This window comes from Muscardinus avellanarius, assembly GCF_963383645.1.
Source record: "Muscardinus avellanarius genome assembly, chromosome: 19".
NCBI classification, from domain to species: domain Eukaryota; kingdom Metazoa; phylum Chordata; class Mammalia; order Rodentia; family Gliridae; genus Muscardinus; species Muscardinus avellanarius.
This window is the reverse complement of record NC_137805.1, coordinates 34,527,204-34,546,050: the sequence shown is the minus strand read 5'-3', so window position 1 is coordinate 34,546,050 and position 18,847 is coordinate 34,527,204. Positions and strand designations below refer to the sequence as shown.

Below are 18,847 nucleotides of genomic sequence, written 5' to 3'. Positions count from 1 at the left end.
ATGTCAAGAGAACATAATATAAGGAAGAACTAAGCTAATTACGATTTTTAAAATCATGTTTTAGGTTTATAGGTGTCTTCAGCTAGGAACGTGGAAATCTTCCTATAACAATATCACCAGAGAGAAAACAAAGCTCCAAAGCTTTCGTGTCTTTCACGCCATCACTTTATTGTTTTTTTTTTTTTTTTTTTTTTTTTTTGGTGGTACTGGAAGCCCTTCTACCTCTGGGCTACACTCCCAGACCTATTTTATATTTTTATTTGGAAACAGGGTCTCCTAAGCCAGCGCGATCCTCCTGTCTCTGCCTCTCAAGCGCGGGGATTACAAGCGTGCGCCACCACGCCCGGCTACTTTTTTGTTCTTTTAAATAACAGATGCTTGGGTTTCTGTTACACGCGAGCAGACTTCACTGACTAGCAAGACCCTGAAGGAAGACCTTAACTGCACTTCTTTTCTAAACACAAAATGCCATGCTAATCTGAAAGTTTTCTGGAGAATGAATGGATTGTGAACTCTGACTTAAAGAACCGTAGGGCTCGAGGCTGCAGGCCTGCTGTGTTTTGAGGCAGTCACGTGGATCTGCGGCGGGTAGAGCTGGAGCTGGAGCCGCAGACCAGGATGAGTGGGGTTGAATTGGCGCTACCACCGTTCCCTCTGTTACACAACGCTTTATGCACTGACTCATTTAAGTGTGTGTGTGTGTGTGTGTGTGTGTGTGTGTGTGTGTATTGAACCCAGGGGCATTCTACCTTTGAACTATACCCCCAGCCTTATTTTTAAATTTTTTTTGAATCAGCGTCCCGCTAGGCTGATGAGAGCCTCACTACTTGCTGAGGCTGCCCTCGAACCCGTGATCATCCTTTCTTAGCCTCCCAAGTACTGGGATTACAATCCTGCGCCACCACACTCAGCTGCAGTTTTATCACAGGATAACAAAAGTATCATGGTTTCCTAGCTAGTGAGTTATATTGATTAAAAATACAAAAAGACTGGTACTTGTTTAGGCTGGATTCAGATACTGTATTACTCCTGTTTTTCTACATTGAGCCTTGCCATGTGTGAAGTACCTGTTTCACTCTATTTGTTTTCTGCCAGTTAAAATGTATTGTCATTTAGTTGTGTTGTCAGAAGGGATCAGATGTGTGTGTGTGTGTGTGTGTGTGTGTGTGTGTGTGTGTGTGTGTGTGTGTTGTTGCTGGGCATTGAACCCTAGAGCATTCTACCCCAAAGCTATATCCCAGCCTGTTTTCTTAGGTTTTATTTTGAAATGGGGTCTTGCTAGGGTGCTGAGGGTCTCACTGAATTGCTGAGGCTGGCCTTGAACCTGGGGTTCTTCTGTCTCAGCCTCCCAGTTACTGGGATTACAAATGTGTGCCACCATGCCAGCTAAGAATCAGATCTTATGGAACTCTCCTTAAAATGAGCATGATTGCCGAAGTTCTTTCTCTTCCGTTAAATGTAGTGTGTGGAATGGTGAGTCTTAGTTGTTCATAGGAGCTGCTGGAGTTGTGTTTGCCATCGGGGCGTCTAGCGAGCCTGGTACAGTGGGCCATGCCTCTCATTCCAGCGGCTCGGAAGGCTGCGGCAGGAGGGTTCAGTCTGAGGCCACCCTGTGGTCCTTACAAGAGCCTCCCTCAAGGTTGAATTTAAAAAGGGCTGGGATGCAGCTCAGAGGTAGGATGCTCCTGGGTTCAATCCCTAGTAAGGTAAATAAAACAAAAGGCACGGGGAGGTTTGACGCTTTGATCGTGATTGCTGAGTAGTGAGTACATGCAGAGATCTCTCCATTTCTAGTAAATAGAAATCCATTCTCGTGGACATTTATTGTAAATATCCTTGTTGTAAAATATTATTTATTTATTTATTTATTTATTTATTTATTTATTTATTTATTTTTGCAGTACTGGGGATTGAGCCCTGGGGCATTCTACCTCTAAGCTATAACCCCAGCCCTATTTTTTATTCTTTATTTTGAAACAAGGTCTCACTAAGTTGCAGAGGGGCTAAGTAGCTGAAGCTTTCCTCAAACCTGAGCTCCTCTAGTCTCAGTTTCCCAAGTACTGGGATTACAAGCCGGTGTCACCATGCCCGGCTGTAAAAATATTTATATAGCCAGGCATGGTGGCTCACGCTTATAATCCCAGCGCTTGGGAGGCTGAGACAGGAGGATCGCACAGGTTCGAAGCCAGCCTCAGCTACTGAGTGAGGCTCTTGGCAATTTAGTGAGACCTTGTTTCAAAATAAAGTAAAAAATAGGTCTGGAAGCATAGCCCTGAGGTAGAAAAGCCCCTGGGTTCCACCCCCAGTACCACAAAAAAAGAAAATATTTATATAATCTAGGTGTATTGGTGCATTCTTGTAATCCCGGTACTAGGGAGGCTGAGACAGGAGGATCACAGGTTCAGAGCTAGTCTCAGCAATTTCATGAAGCCCTCTGCAACTTGGTGAGATGTTGTTTCAAAATAAAAGAATAAATAGGGCTGGAGTATAGCTCAGAAGTAGAATGTTCCTGGATTCCATCCCCAATACTACAAAAAAGGTTTAAATATATATATCCTTTATAATAAGGATGCAAGGGCAGCTAAGGAGCAGGGATAGAAAGGAATCTACCATAAGCGGAAGGCAGAGCGTGCCTCCCTTGTCAGGAGATAGCAGCTGGGCTCCCTGCGTGAAGCTGTGGGCTGATGCTAGCTTCTCAATCTGAGCTAAAGCTGAATACATTTGCCTGGTCACTATTAGAAAGTGTCATTTGCTTCTGGCCTGTGGACAAAGCAGGGGTGCTGGTCTGACAATAGGAACTGGGACTGTATTGCGTTCAGATATGGTGTTTTGAATAGCAAGATCCCCAAAATCCTAACGTAAGACCCAGTGCAAATTGTGTACCCCAGGAGGGCTGAGGGAACTGAGAAACCACCTCGCCGAGCACCACGCAGAGGAAAGTCATTCAGGATAAAAGGAAGTCCGTACCAAAAATCCACTTCCAGGGACAGTCAGCAGACCTAACAAATGGGACTCCATACCCAAGAAAATAGAAGTGAAGGAACAAGCTGAAAAGAGATTTTAATATACTTGAATTCAGTTTTCAGAATTGAAAAAGAGGGAAAACATCCTTGAAAGAACATCAGGGGGTTAACCTAAACAGTTAGCTCAATGAGCAGCTAAACGTTGGGAGTCTTTTATTTATTTATTTTTGTGTGTGTGTGGTACTGGGGATTGAACCCAGGGGCATTCTACCTCTGAGCTACACCCCCAGCCCTATTTTTTACTCTTTATTTTGAAACAGGGTCTCACTGAGTTGCAGAGGGCCTCACTAAGTAGCTGAGGCTGGCTGCAAATCTGGATCCTCCTGTCTCTGCCTCCCAAATGCTTGGATTACAAGTGTGTGCCACCATGCCCAGCTAAGAGTTGGGAATCTTGACCATAAAAATTACAATAATTGAAGTGTTATTTGTTTGTTTGTTTTTTGTTATTTGTTTTTGGTGGTACTGGGGTTCCTGGAAACCCTTCTACCTCCGGGCTACACTCCCAGACCTATTTTATACTTTTTTAATGTGGAAACTGTCTCTTAAGCCAGCGAGGCTGGCTTCAAACCTGTGCCGTCCTCCTGTCTCAGCCTCCCAAGCGCGGGGATTACAAGCACTGCGCCACCACGCCCAGCTATAATTTAAGTTTCAAAAGCCCAGTAAGCCAGGCATGGTGGTGCATGCTTGTAATCCCAGTACTTGAGGCAGAGACAAGAGGATCACAGATTTGTGGCCAGCCTCAGCTACTCAGTGAGGCACTCTGCCAACTCAGTGAGACCCTGTTTCCAAATAAAGAATAAAAAATAGAGTTGGGGCTGTAGCTCAGAGGTAAAATGCCCCTGGGTTCCATCCCCAGCACTGTAAAACAAGCAAACAAGCCCAGTAATTGGGTCAAGAATACTCTAAATAAGCTAAAGAAAATTTATTAATTGAAAGATAGAAATAAAAACTATCCTAAATGAGACTAATCAAAAGCTGTGCGACAGAAGCACAGTGTTGGGAACCAAGAAGGCAGTGTCAATGAGAAGTTCCAACATGGACTCAATAGAAATTTCCCAAAGATGTATTAGGAGAGCTGGATGAATAAAGAGAAGCTGAGAAGTTTCCGTACTGGAGATACACGGGCTGCAGGTGCTTATGAAGTGCCAAACAAACTTCTCCTTATGGTACATTGTAGAATGATAAGAGTGTCGACATCTTAAAGCTCTGGAGAGATTACCTATGAAGAATGGTGACCCATGAGGCTTCTCAGCAGCAACAGACGCTGGGAAGCTGCAGAATGAGAGCCGAGCGACGGCCCTTGTCAAAGCGGGTTCTAGGGCTGGGGATGTGGCGCAGTGGTGGAGCGTTTGCCTCGCATGTGTAAGGCCCAGGGTTTGCTCCTCAGCACCAGGGTAGGAGAAGGAGGAGAAGAAGAATTATTATTCGACATCTCTCAAAACTCTCATCCTAGAGTGAAGCTGAAATAGACATTTTCAGAGATATAGGCTCTAGTAGATCAAGAATACCTCTGGATGGGAATAAAAGAATACTGAACTAACAGTGGCTAACTTGTAAGAGCATTTAATAACTGAACAATATGTTTTGGATTCCAGAATTGGTTAATTGACTTGATAGTGGTTTGGGTCTGGGCAATTAAAGTTTCATGATGTTTGCATTAGTTCTAAAAGTGGGATCCCTCACATGACACTAACCGAAGCAGGAAGAGAAGTGGTAGATGGAAATGGGCCTTGTCCTGTCCCCATCTCTTACCTGGGAAGAAAACCTTTCCTAGGAACCCTTCAGCAGAACTCCATAAATATCACTGGCTAGAACTAGGCCACAGGCTGGCTACTAGTTCAGTCACTGGCAGGCAGGAAAAGGAATGTTGTGACCAGCCAGGCTGCCAAGATTTATTCCCAGGGTTGTTTCAGCAGAGAAGGGTCTGGCCTTCCACATGTGGTCAGCAGTTGCCTTTCTGTGGCAGGAAGTTATTGAATACCATATTTAAGCATCATTAACCTAGTTTTGCAAATAGAAGGGTTTTGGTAGAACTTTTATATGTTCTGCATAATTTTTTTTTTAATTTGATGTTGCTTTGACACTGCATTTATTCTCAAGCATCTTTTTGGCAACAAGTGTCGTGTTAGTTTAACATATTAGGCAGCACCGTTATTTTGGCTTTTCCCTGCCAGGACAGCATGTAGGAACAGGTGTGTTTGGGAAATATGGAGACAGTTTGCTCATTATCACGTTACTATGCGCGTCTAGGATTCCAGTGGAAAAACCCACATCAGATTGGCCCGTCGCAGCTGTCTTGTAAGGACGTCTGTGTCAGTGTCGTTATGAGCAAATTGAGGCACTGCAAGCTAGTGTTGTGGTTTTTTTTTTTTTTTTGGTGGTACTGGGGGTGCAACCCAGGGGCCTTCTACCTCCGGGCTACACTCCCAGACCTATTTTATATTTTATTTGGAAACAGGGTCTCACTAAGTTGCTGAGAGCCTCACTAAGTAGCTGAGGCTGGCTTCGAACCCGTGCGATCCTCCTGTCTCAGCCTCCCAAGCATGGGGATTACAAGCGTGTGCCACCACGCCCGGCTATAATTTTTAATTAATGATTATTCATAAATTTAGATATAAAGTTTTTTTGGCTTTTTGGGTACTGAAGGTTGAACCCTTTGTTCAATCTCTGAGCTATACCCCCAGCCCTATTTTTATTTTATTTTATTTTTTTATTTTGAAACTGGGTCTCTGTAAATTGCTGAGGCTAGCATTGAACCTTCAGTCTTCCCATTTCAGCCTCCCAAATACTGAGATTACATGTGTGTGCCACCACATAGATATGAAGTTTTTTGTTTGTTTGTTTTTGTTTTTTGGTGGTACTGGGGTTCCTGGAAACCCTCTACCTCCGGGCTATACTCCTAGACCTATTATATGTGGTGTGTGTGTGTGTGTGTGTGTGTGTGTGTGTGTGTGTGTGTGTAATTTTTTTTAATTTGGAAGCAGAGTCTCTTAAGCCAGTGCGGCTGGCATTGAACCTGCGCGATCCTCCTGTCTCCGCCTCCCAAGTGCAGGGATTACAAGCGTGCACCACCACGCCGGGTGATATGAAGTTTTTAAGTTGCCATGTTTTATCTAAACCAAAGTATTCCAGCTATGTCAGTTTTGCAAATGTTGCTAGCACTAAGAGGTATAACTGTGAGTAGCTTTTGTGCACCACTTCTTAGCTCTTAGCTTGCTTTGATTTTGTCATTTTTCTCCTTCCCTCAATTATAGATCCTATGGCAGTGTATACAAAGCTATTCACAAAGAGACTGGTCAGATTGTTGCTATCAAACAAGTTCCCGTGGAATCAGACCTGCAGGAGATAATCAAAGAAATCTCTATAATGCAGCAATGTGACAGGTAAAAGCGCATGGGGCTCCTTTGGAGAGAATGTGGGTTTGTGTTTGCTGTGGTTTTATTTAGAGTTTGACACCTAGGGATTCATTTACTTAGATGTTTTTGCAGAAAGGAGTAGAATCACTGTATCATTATGTATGTTCTTTTCCAAAAAAAAAAAAAATGATAAAAAAGTGTGTATGTTTTTGTAGCTAACCAGTTTTTTTTTTCCTTTTTGTTGTATTGAGGATTAAACCCAGGGGCACTCTACCTCTGAGCTATACACCTTGTCCTATTTTATTTTATTTTTATTTTATTTTTAGTGGTACTGAAGGTGGAACCCAGGGTCTTTTCTACCTCTGGGCTCTACTCCCAGACCTATTTTATATTTTATTTGGAAACAGGGTCTCAGTATGTTGCTGAGGCTGGCTTTGAACCTGTGCGATCCTCCTGTCTCAGCCTCCCTAGCGCTAGGAGTAAGCATGTGCCACCACTCCCAGCTTTTATGTTTTGAAACAGTCTTACCAGGTTGCTGAGAGCCTTGGTAAATTGCTGAGGCTGGCTCTGAATTTGTGATCCTCTTGTCTCAGCCTCCTAAGTGCTGGGATTGCAGGCGTGCACTATTACGCCTGACTTGTAGCTGGTTTCTGCATCTTTTCTTCTTGTCTTTCTCTTCCTCCCCCTCCTCCCTCAGTAAGCCCATTTAGAAACTAGGAAGAGGAGTTAGAAGGTGGTGCTGGCTTTTTTTTTTTTTCTTTTTTGATAATCATCTCTTTACTTCCTATGGTGAGAATGTTTCTACAGAGACTGCTAAGACAGGATAAATCAAATGCTTTTTAGCTCTCGAAACCATACAATATTAGATTAGCCTATAAAAAGAGAATGCTTATTTATATGTTAGTGTTCCTTACCTCACCTTAAAAAATGTATTCAAGCTGAGAGTCGTTAAGTATTTTATTTTTGAGGAACTAAGACTTGTCAAATGCTGTAAGCAGGAAGTCAGGCTAAAAGGCAACCACAGCAAAACACGTGGTTTGTGCTCAAATTCCGTGACAACCTGGGTTAGTCACTGTGATGGAGCAGTCTCTGCAACACGGATTATTTTTATTTTTATTTAATTTATTATTTATTTTGTGTGTGTGTGGTACTGGGAATTGAATCCAAGGGTATTCTGCCTCTAAGCTATGCCCCCAGCTCTATTTTATTTTTTTTTCTTGTGTGTGTGTGTGTGTGTGTGTGTGTGTGTGTGACACTGGGGATTGAACCTAGGGACATTCTACCTCTGAGCTACACCCCAAGCCCCATTTTGTTTTATTTTATTTTTCTTGGTGGTACTGGGGCTTTTCTACCTCTGGGCTATACTCTCAGATCTATTTTATACTTTATTTGGAAACAGGGTCTCACTAAGTTGCTGAGAGCCTCACTGAGTAGCTGAGGCTGGCTTCGAACCTGTGCGATCCTCCTGTCTCAGCCTCCCAAGTGCGGGGATGACAAGCGTGCGCCACCACGCCCGGTAGCCCTATTTTATTTTTATTTTGAAACAGGGTCTCACTAGGTTAATGAGAATCTCACTATTTGCTGAGGCTGTTCAAACCTGCAATCTTCCTGTCTCAGCCTCCCAAGTACTGAGATGACGAGCGTGTGCCACAAAACCCAGCTTATTTTTTATTTCAAAACAAGGTCTCCCTAAGTTACCGAGGTTGACCGCAAACTTGTGATCCTCCTGTCTCAGCCTCCTGAGTGCGAGTATCATAGGCATGCACACCACACCTTATGTTTTTAATATACTTCTACTGGTGCGTTGTAGTTTCACATCATACTGAGGTATAGAGTGGCGGGCACAGACATGCACACAAGGCTTGGTGTGTTTCTCTCCGGACCCCGGCCCTGCAGCACTGGTTAGATTTCAAAGAAACAGAAGGGCAGTGCTAAGTTTGAAGTGGTGGGTGAAAAGGTTTTGAATCTGAGGCTACGTTTGTCATTTTTGGTCCGATAACGTAGTGCCGCCTGTTTGTAATGCCTCATCGTTAGAGCCTGTGTGGCTGCCCGCCGACCCGGAGCTCTGCACGGGAGCCTTGTGTCCTCAGACCTCAAGCGGCCACTCATCTTCTCTCTCCCTTCCTTTTCTCCTTTCTGTTTTTGTGGTTACTCTCTACGAGATAAACCCCCCATTTTCTTGATTGAATTGGCCAGATTAAGTTAGCAGTTTTTCTTTTTGTCGTATGAGATCCATTTTGGGAGCTCACTCCAGTTGGCAAATTGGGACCTTTTCCAAACAGGATATCGCAACGTTCCTAATTAGAGATATTTTGAAGATCCCCCTCTGTGCTAAGCACTCTAAGGGGTACAAAGAGAGACAGGACAGAGTCCTTCTGCTCCGGGAGTCTGCGGACTAATTGGACAGGCCAGGCAGACGTATGTCCAGGGAATCTAGGCGACAGTACGAGGCTGTAGAGAACATGTCGCTGCAGGAGTGCCTGGGCGCGACGCCTCCGAGAGGCCATCACTAGAACTAGGACGGGAGCTGATGGAAGGGAGCTCGCAGGGGCTCGGACCTTGGAGACTAGTCGCTCATGTCTTCCTTGATGGAACCCAGACGCATTCTACCTCCAAGCTACACCCCCAGCCCTATTTTTCAGTCCTTTTTAAGTTTGGAACAAATCTCACCGAGTTGTGAAGGGCCTCTCTAAGTAGAGGCTGAGGCTCTCCAGGAATCACAGTCCTCCAGTCTCTGCCTCCCAAACACTGGCATTACAAGCATGCACCACCACGCCCAGCTGGGATGTTTGACTTTTCTGTGAAATTTCTAATTTGTTATCTTTTCATCTTGAGACCTAAAATTTCAGATTTGATCCTGAATATTTTTTCTTTTTTTTTTGTTGTCGTTTTTATGGTACTGGGGATGGAACTCGGGCATCCTACCTTTGAGCTACACCCTCAGCCCTATTTTTTATTCTTTATTTTGAAACGGGGTCTCACTGAGTTGCAAGAGCCTCACTAAGTAGCTGAGGCCATCCGTGAACCTGGATCCTCCTGTGTCTGTCTCCCAAATGCTGGAATTACAAGCGTGTGCCACCACGCCTGGGTAGAATATCTTATCTTTATAATAGATTGTAGTGTGATTTTTTTAAAATTGTTTTTGTTATCACGAAGTTCTAAGAATTCTTAGAAAAAAAGAAGGAAATACGTTACTCTTTTGGGGGACACCTTCCTCTTTTATGGGAGAAGCTATTTTTATCTTATTTTCTCTTCTTGACTTTTAAAAATAAACCGTTATACTTCTATTCCAGAGGGGAAAAAAAAGAAAAAAAAAAAAAGCCGAGCATGACAGTGCACGCTTATAATCCCCGTGCTTGGGAGGCCGAGACAGGAGGATTGTGCGGGTTCAAAGCCAGCCTCAGCTGGTTTAAGTGACCCTGTTTCCAAATAAAATGTTAAATAGGTCTGGGAGTATAGCCTGGAGGCAGAATGCCCCTGGGTTTCATCCCCAGTACCACCAAAAAAAAAAAAAAAAAGAAAGAAAGAAAGAAAGAAAGAAAGAAAGAAAGAAAGAAAAAAAAGGAAGAAAAAGCTGGGCATAGTAACACATGCCTGTAATCCTAGTACTTGGGAATTTAAGACAGGAGTGTTTCAGGTTTGAGACCAGCTTCAATAACTTAGTGAGACCCTGTTTCAACATAAGAAATAAAAAGGGCTGGGGGTGTAGCCTGGAGAATATTCCTGGGCTCAATCTCCAAAAACAAAGTACTTAAAAAAAGACATGGTGGCACCTAACTGTAATCCCAGCACTTGAGAGGCTGGACAGGAGGAGCGCAGATTCAGAGCCAGCCTCAGCGACGTTGCAAGACCCTTGACAATTTAGTGAGACTTTGATTTGAAAGAAAACATGAACGTGGGGGCTGAGGGGTGTAGCTTCGAGATGGAATGTCCCTGGGCTCAATCCCCACTGACATGTGCACTCGCACGCGTGCGTGCGCGCGCGCACACACACACACACACACACACACACACGGAAATAAAATAACTTTTTCCTTTGGAGAAATCATCTTTGTTAAATACTCTTTCAGCTATATATCTTTCCGTGTCTCTTCGTGGAGTTTTACTGTGTTCACTCTTTTGTAGCCTGTTTTTTTTTTGTAAATATGATATTATTATTATTATTATTATTATTATTATTATCATCATCATCAAATGTTCCTTTGTAACATTTCTCATGAATTCATGATGTTCATTATATGGTTATGTTATTGTTTTTTAAATTTCCTCATGTTGGATGGACATTTAAATGGAATGTAAATTTTCACTTTTATTAGCGGTTTTGTGTTGGTAACTCTTTCTTTCTGAAATATGTCTACATTTCTGTTCTGATGATATGTTCTCAGAAATGCTGGCTACAGTACCCAACTCATTTTCTGTGCTTCTCCTACTTACTGCTCTTGGAAATGCCATTCCATTTACTTTCTTATCAAGAGATTGCTCATTTCAGCCTCAGCTTGGAATAATTGATCTTGCGAGGTGAGAAATTAGTTTTTGTATCTTTAACAGAAGGAACGAATAGAGATGTTCAAAGACCGTTCCACTAATTTGCCCCATTTCTCTCCTCAGCCCTCATGTAGTCAAATATTATGGCAGCTATTTTAAGAACACAGACTTGTGGATTGTTATGGAGTACTGTGGGGCTGGCTCTGTCTCTGACATCATTCGATTACGAAATAAAACGGTAAGTTTGCCTTCTGGAAGAGCGCTCCGGGCCGGACTTGTGCCATCGTTTCTTCAGTCTGTTACGCATGTGCTGCTTCTGCCAGGTCTGGAGAGAGGACTGGCGGATTTCCCCTTGCCATGGTGCATTCCCCTTCTTTATTCTTTTTTTTTTTTTTTTTGGTGGTACTGGAGGAGGAAACCAGGGGCAAACCTCTGGGCTATACTCCCAGACCTAATTTGTACTTTATTTGGCAATAGGGTCTCACTAAGTTGCCGAGCCTGGCTTTGAACCTGTGCGATCCTCCTGTCTCCGCCTCCCAAGTCCTGGGATTACAAGCTTGCACCACCACGCCCGGCTTTTTTTTTTTTTTTTTTTATGTGGTACTGGGGGTGGAACACAGGGACAGTCTACCGCCTACCTACACTCCTAGCCCTATTTTTTATTCTTTATTTTGAAACAAAATCTCACTAAGTTGTGGAGGGCCTCACTAAGTAGCTGAGGCTGTCCACAAACTTGGGTCCTCCTGTCTCGGCCTCCCAAGTACTGAGATGACAAGTGTGCGTCACCACGCCCGGCTCCTTCCTTATTCCTTAACCTCCTTAGGGACCCTTTTGATGCCACTTTGATCCAGTGACTCTTAGCATGCTTTGTTTACTTCTTATGAGGGGGATGACTGTCGTCTTGGTTTGGGATTGAATTTATTTATTTACTTAATTTATTTTTGTGGTTCTGGGGAATGAACTCAGGGGCAGTCTACCTCCAAGCTATATCCCCAGCCTGATTTTTTATTCTTTATTTTGAAACAGGGTCTCAATAAGTTTTCAAGGGCTTCATTAAGTGGCTAAGGCTAGCCTCAAACCCGGATATTCTTGTCTCACTGGGATTACAAGTGTGTGCCACCACGCCCAGCTTAGATTGAATTATTTATTTATTTATTTATTTATTTTTGTAGGTCTGGGGATGGAATCCAGGGGCATTTGACCTCTGAGCTACACCCCCTGCCCTATTTTTTATTCTTTATTTTGAAACCGGGTCTCACTGAGTTGCAAAGGGCCTCACTAAGTAGCTGAGGCTGTCCGCGAACCGCGATCCTCTGGTCTCAGCCTCCCAAATGCTGGGATTACAAACATGCGCCACCAGGCCTGGCTTGGATTGAATTAATTAATTAATTAATTTTTTAATTTATTTTGTGTGTGTGTGGTACTGGGGGTGGAACCCAGAGGCTTTCTACCTCCGGGCTACACTCCCAGACCTTTTTTTATATTTTATTTGGAAACAGGTTCTCACTAAGTTGCTGAGAGCCTCACTAAGTAGCTGAGGCTGGCTTCGAACCCGTGCGATCCTCCTGTTTCAGCCTCCCAAACGCAGGGATTACAAGTGTGCGCCACCACGCCCAGCTTGGATTGAATTTTAATCCAATTTGTTCAGTTTTGAATTTGGATTTCTCCTTGTACCTAGTATGTTCATATTTTTTAAATTAATTAATTAATTAATTAATTTATTGTGGTACTAGGGATGGAACCCAGGGGCATTCTACTTCCACACTACACCCCAGCCCAAGTTTTTATTCTTTATTTTGAAACAGGGCTTCACTGAGTTGCAAAGGGCCTCACTAAGTAGTAGCTGAGGCTGTTCGCAAACCATGATCCTCCTGTCTCAGCCTCCCAAATGCTGGGATTACAAATGTGCGCCACCACGCCCGGCTTTTGTATGTTCACATTTCTATTAATTAGAGAACAGTCCCATTATGAATGATTACTTGCTATTGCTGTGATTGCTGGAATAAGATCTAAGGTCATTGAGTTGAGGGAAGGAAGTGGCGTAAACTGTTTATTTATTCAGCAAATATTCCTAGAACTCTGCTTCAGGCCTTAAGGATCCGGAATAAGTTAAACACACAATCCTTCTCTCACAGTATCACGTTTTCCAGGAGGGCACAAAAAGCAAAGGAAAGGTAACTAGAAGAGAAATGCAGATGGTGCTAAACTGAGGGAAGGGAAGGAGGCAGCGGTGGCCCGTGGACGAGAGTGTTGGGCTGCTGGGGAGCAGCAGAGGGTTGGAGAGGCCACTCAGAAAAGGGAAAACGAGGAGGTAAAAGCTCCGGAAGGCACAGTCCAAGTGGGACTAATGCGCGCAGAGGCCGCAGCCGGGTGCGTCTGACGGGCCGTGTGTAGGGAAGGCCCTGGAGACTAGACGGCAACAGGCACAGGCCGAGGGGAGGCCGAGGACGGGCTTGATTAGGCTGGGCATTGTTTATACAGCATGAGAATGAGTTTGAATTTTGTTCTCAATACATTAGGAAGCCTGCTGGTTTCTCAGCAAGTAAGTGAGCATTTTATTTTTTTTTTATTTTTATTTTTTTTGCAGTACTGGGCATGGAATCCAGAAGCATTCGACTTCTGAGCTACACCCCCAGCCCTATTTTTAGTCTTTATTTTGAAACAGGGTCTCAAGAGTTGCTAAGGGCCTCACTAAGTAGTAGCTGAGGCTCTCTGCCAACCGCGATCCTCCTGTCTCAGCCTCCTAAATGCGGGGATTACAAGCATGAGCCACCACTCCCAGTTAGCATCTGATTTATTTAAAAAGAAAACTTTATTTAGAAAGATTATTTAGGCTGGGCGTGGTGGCGCACGCTTGTAATCCTCGCGCTTGGGAGGCAGAGACAGGAGGATCGCGCAGGTTCAAGGCCAGCCACACTAGCTTCAGAGACCCTGTTTCCAAATAAAAAAATATAAAGTAGGTCTGGGAGTGTAGCCTGGAGGTAGAAGGGCTTCCAGGAACCCCAGTACTATCAAAAAAAAAAAAAAAAAAGATTATTTAGAAAGATAACTCTGGCTTTTGTATTGATTGTGAGTGGATAGGAGTAAAAGCAGGGAAAAGTTTAACAATGTGTGTGTGTGTGTGTGTGTGTGTGTGTGTGTGTGTGTGTGTGTGTAAGAAAACTAGGAGCCGGGTATGGTGGTGCACGTTTGTAATCCCAGCGTTTGGGAGGCTGAGACAGGAGGATCCAGCTTTGTGGCCAGCCTCAGCTACTTAGTGAGACCCTCTGAAACTTAGACCTTGTTTCAAAAATAAAGAATAAAATAGGGCTGGGGGTGTAGCTGGGAGGTAGAATGCCCCTGAGTTCAATCCCTGGTGCCACACACAAAAAAAAAAAGAAGAAGAAAGAAAGAAAAATAGGAATAATAATACACATGTAATGTATTTACAAAGTTGTGAAAATTAAATATATAGAAGTGTGGCTGGGCGTGGTGGCGCACGCTTGTAATCCCCGCGCTTGGAAGGCTGAGACAGGAGGATCGCATGGGTTCGAAGCCAGCCTCAGCTACTTAGTGAGGCTCTCAGCAACTTAGTGAGACCCTGTTTCCAAATAAAATATAAAAAAGGTCTGGGAGTATAGCCCGGAGGTAGAAAGCCTCTGGGTTCCACCCTTAGTACCACCAAAATAAATAAATAAATAAATATATAGAAGTGTGTTATAAATAATGGGGTACTATCCAAATGACAAGGACTGGGCAGCTTTGAAACTCAGTCATAATTTTTGGTTATCAATACAACTATCTTTTTTCTTAGATTTTGTTATTCAGACTTAATATATTTTCTTAAATAACAAGTTCTAAGCTAGGTGTTGTGGCGCAGGCTTGTCATCCCAGTACTTGGGAGGCTGAGACAGGAGGATCTCAGGTTCACGGCCAGCCTCAGCTACTTAGTGAGGCCCTCTGCAACTTAGTGAGACCCTGTTTCAAAGTAAAGAATAAAAATTAAGGCTGGGAGTATAGTTCAGAGGTAGAATGCCTCTGGGTTCAATCAACAGTATCACAAAAAACAAAAACAAATAAGTTCTTTAGTTAGAAATAGTATCCTACCATAGGATCATTTAAAGAAATCTCAAAGCTTAGGTAACTTATTGACTTGAAAAATGAGTCCCAGGGCTTCTTACATGTAGCATTAAGTGTTCTGTTTCAGGCATTTTCAAACATTCTAAAATTACCTTCAATGGTGCTTTGGGCATTTATTGATAATCTTAATATTAATTCATTATAGTTAAATAATTTTAACTATGAAATGCGGGTTTTTAGTTATTACCCAGTAGTTGGCCCAGTGTTATAAACTCTAAACTCGCGCACCGTAGCCGCCAGCCACCTGTGATGATCGAGGACTTGAAGTGTGGCTCGTCTGATATGAGACGTACGCTAATATGTAATATGTGTGTAAAATGCACACCAACATCTAAATGATTACCAACACCCCCAGATCTTCAGTTTTTTTTTTTTAAAAAACGTTGATCACGTGGTGAAATAATATTTTGGGTAAAAACAAGTAAAATATGTTGTAAAAATTAATTTTAATTGCTTATTTTTTAAGTGTGGCTATTAGAAACTTAAAATTATATTTTGTGGCTTCCTTTATATTTCTGTAGGGCAAATGCTGCATTAACTGATTAATTAGCTTTGCTGTGGTTAGAATAAGGAGTCAGGATGGGGTGTGGTGGCATGTGGTTGTGATCCCGGTACTTGGGAGATTGACAGGAGTTTCGCAGGTTTGAGGCCAGCTCCGCAACTTAGGGAGACCCTGTTTCAAAATTTAAAAAGGATCTGAGAGTATAGTTCAGAGGCAGAATACCCTGGACTCAATCCTTAGTACTACAGAGGGAAAAAAGGAACAAGGAGTCAGTAAGTCAGGTCACGAGCTCTGTTCTCTTCAGTCAAGAGAGACACCCTAAACTCTAGCCTGTAACCCTGCTAATAATGTTTGTTTGGACTTTAGTGAAAACTGTCATTTATTAGCTCTGTGGCCTTTGGCACAAGTTACTTAACGTGTCTGTACCTCAGCTTCATTATTTGTAAAATGGTGATAATAGTACGTCTACCTCATTTAGTTGTTATAAAGATTAAATGAGCCGGGCGTGGCGGCGCACGCTTGTCATCCCCGTGCTTGGGAGGCAGAGACAGGAGGATCGCGCAGGTTCGAAGCCAGCCGCCCGCGCTGGCTTAGGAGACCCTGTTTCCAAATAAAACTGTAAAAATAGGTCTGGGAGTGGAGCCCGGAGGTAGAAGGGCTTCCAGGAACCCCAGTACCACCAAAAAAAAAAAAAAAAAAAAAAAAAACCCGATTAAATGAGCTGGCAAAAGCAGTGCCTAGCATATAGTTAGAAATGGTTGCCTATTTTAATATTATTAGCATAGTCCCTGACTCATTACAGGGGCTTGTTAAATTTGATTGGTTGGTTGATTGATTGATTGATTGTGTAGTGAATATTAAACCATGATTAACCATTAAACCCAATATCACTTGTTTCTTTTCTTCTTTCTCTGGGATTGAGCCAGAGGCCTTGCACATCTAGGCTAGCGTATCACTTGGTTTTTATGACAGTCTTAACGGTGGCATTCCTGTTTTGTATATTGAGAAATTGATACTAAGAGAAGCTCAGTGACTTGCTGAAGCCACTTTGCACTGGAGGGTGGAGATGAGGATAAGGCTGGGTCTCTAGTCTCCAGTCTCACCCTTCTGCCACAGCGCCCTTCTAAACGTGAGCTGCTCGTCATGCGGGCCCGCGAGAGCCTGCTGATAGATTTTGTTTAGGACTTGGTGTAGATCGGAGTGCAGTAAGCCGTGGTCTGATCAGATATTCTGTGCCAGTCTCCACCACTCTTGATTTCATTTAGCCATCACTGTTCAGCAGTTATTTTCTCAGTGCCCGCCCACTGTGTCCTTAGTGGTTTTCTTGGTGCTAGGGCCACGAAAATAACACTTATTATCCCAGTACTTGGGAGGCTGAAACAGGACAATTGCGGTTTGTGGACAGTCTCAGCTACTTCGTGAGGCCTTTTGCAACTTAGTGAGATCGTGTTTCAAAATAAACATTAAAAATTAGGGCTTGGGGTGTAGCCCAGAGGTAGAAAGCCCCTGGGTCTCATCCCCAGTTCCACAAAAATAAACAAACATACAAAGCAGACATATTTAAGGGAGCTTAGGTTTCTAATAGGAAAGACACCATACAAATAGATATACAAATAATGCATAATATGTCAGATGGCTATAGGTTGTACCGACAAGGCTGATCTAGGGCTGGAGTGGGGACGGTCTCTGCTTCTGTGACAGGGCGGCCTTTGGGCAGAGCCAGTGGAGTAAGGAAGCAAACGGTGTAGATGCTGGGATCACCAGTGCTGTAGGCAACGCACAGCGGGTGGAAGAGCTGAGGGGGGGGAGCGCGCTGGGAGTGCTGAGGAGCAGCCAGGAAGCCACCTGGCTGGGAAGACAGGGGAGGACGGAGTGATAGGCGGTGCCATTGCAGAGCAGCTGGGGACCACGTTATGTCAGGCCGTGGTGCAGTCAGCGGCTTTTTGCTTTGTTTTTGTGATACTGGAGATGGAACCCAGGGGCTTTATGCATGTTAGCCAAGTGCTCTACCACTGAGTTATGTACCCAGACAGTTTTTTAATTTTATTTTGAGCCGGGCATGGTGGCGCACGCTTGTAATCCCCGCGCTTGGGAGGCTGAGACAGGAGGATCACACGGGTTTGAAGCCAGCCTCAGCTACTTGGTGAGGCTCTCAGCAACTTAGTGAGACCCTGTTTCCAAATAAAATATAAAAAAAAGGTCTGGGAGTATATCCTGGAGGTAGAAAGCTGCTGGGTTCCACTCCCAGTACCATCAAAATAAATAAATAAATAAATAAATAAAATAAATTTTATTTTGAGACAGGGTCTAAGTTGCTCAGGGTAGCCTTGAACCTGTGATCCTTCTGCATCAGCTCCTGAGTAGCTGGGATTACAGGTGTGCACCACAATGCCCCGTAGGGCTTTTGAGTTGATTTCAGAAGCTATTGGCAGGTTTTGAGCAGGTTTGGCTTACATCTTTAAAGGTTTGTTGTGGCTGCTGTGTGGGAAATTATTTATAGAGCCAAGGGCCGAAGCAGTGAAACCTGTGAAGAGGTTATTGGATCGTGTAGGCAGGTCATAATGATGACTTGGACCACAGTGATTGCAGAGGAAATATTTGGATCTGTTTTGGAGATAGAGAAGTTTGAAGGATGACCTGAAGTTTTGAATGAGGTTGCCTTTTACTGGGAGGAGGGAGTGCTGGGGGCAGGTAGCTGGGTGGGGAGAGGGACAGGGCTAGGGCGTTGGTAGCGATAAAGGATTTTATCTTGACATGTTCCCTGTGATGCTTGTTAGGGTTTCATTTAGAGACGTTAGGGGCAGATACATGCACCCGATGTCTGGGGAGGTGTTTTGGTCACTTGACCACTTGGAACACGGCCAGCATATAGATGGTATTATAAGTAGTCAAATGTGCTCATAGATTGAATAAGGAAAGGAGTTTAATTTTTTTCCTTTTCCCAATGTTTGATATAAACAACTTGAACTCATTTTTTTTTCCAGTTAACAGAAGATGAAATAGCTACAATATTACAGTCAACTCTTAAAGGACTAGAATACCTTCATTTTATGAGAAAAATACACCGAGATATCAAGGCAGGAAATATTTTGTTAAATACAGAAGGACACGCAAAACTTGCAGATTTTGGAGTAGCAGGTCAACTTACAGTAAGTAAAAATATTATGTTTTTTCAGCTCTCTCCTAAGGAAGCAATTTCTTTTACTTGCTTTAAAAAATAATACTTTAAAAAAAAAAAAACTTTATTTAGCCTGGCGTGGTAACGCACGCTTGGAATCCCCGCGCTTGGGAGGAGGAGACAGGAGGATTGCGCAGGTTCGAAGCCAGCCTCTCTGGCTTAAGAGACCCTGTTTCCAAAAAAT

General features: G+C 43.4%; 1 protein-coding gene across 1 annotated transcript in view; it reads left to right on the top strand.

The window, feature by feature from the left end:
• STK4 (serine/threonine kinase 4) overlaps window positions 1-18,847 on the top strand; it is a gene marked incomplete at both ends in the record, with an annotated part of 106,851 nt that overhangs the window by 11,953 nt on the left and 76,051 nt on the right. Inside the window, 3 exons of the mRNA XM_080716768.1 lie at window positions 6,278-6,406; window positions 10,988-11,102; window positions 18,470-18,634. Coding sequence (XP_080572894.1) covers window positions 6,278-6,406; window positions 10,988-11,102; window positions 18,470-18,634 — 409 coding nt within the window. The remainder of the gene's footprint in view (window positions 1-6,277; window positions 6,407-10,987; window positions 11,103-18,469; window positions 18,635-18,847) is intronic.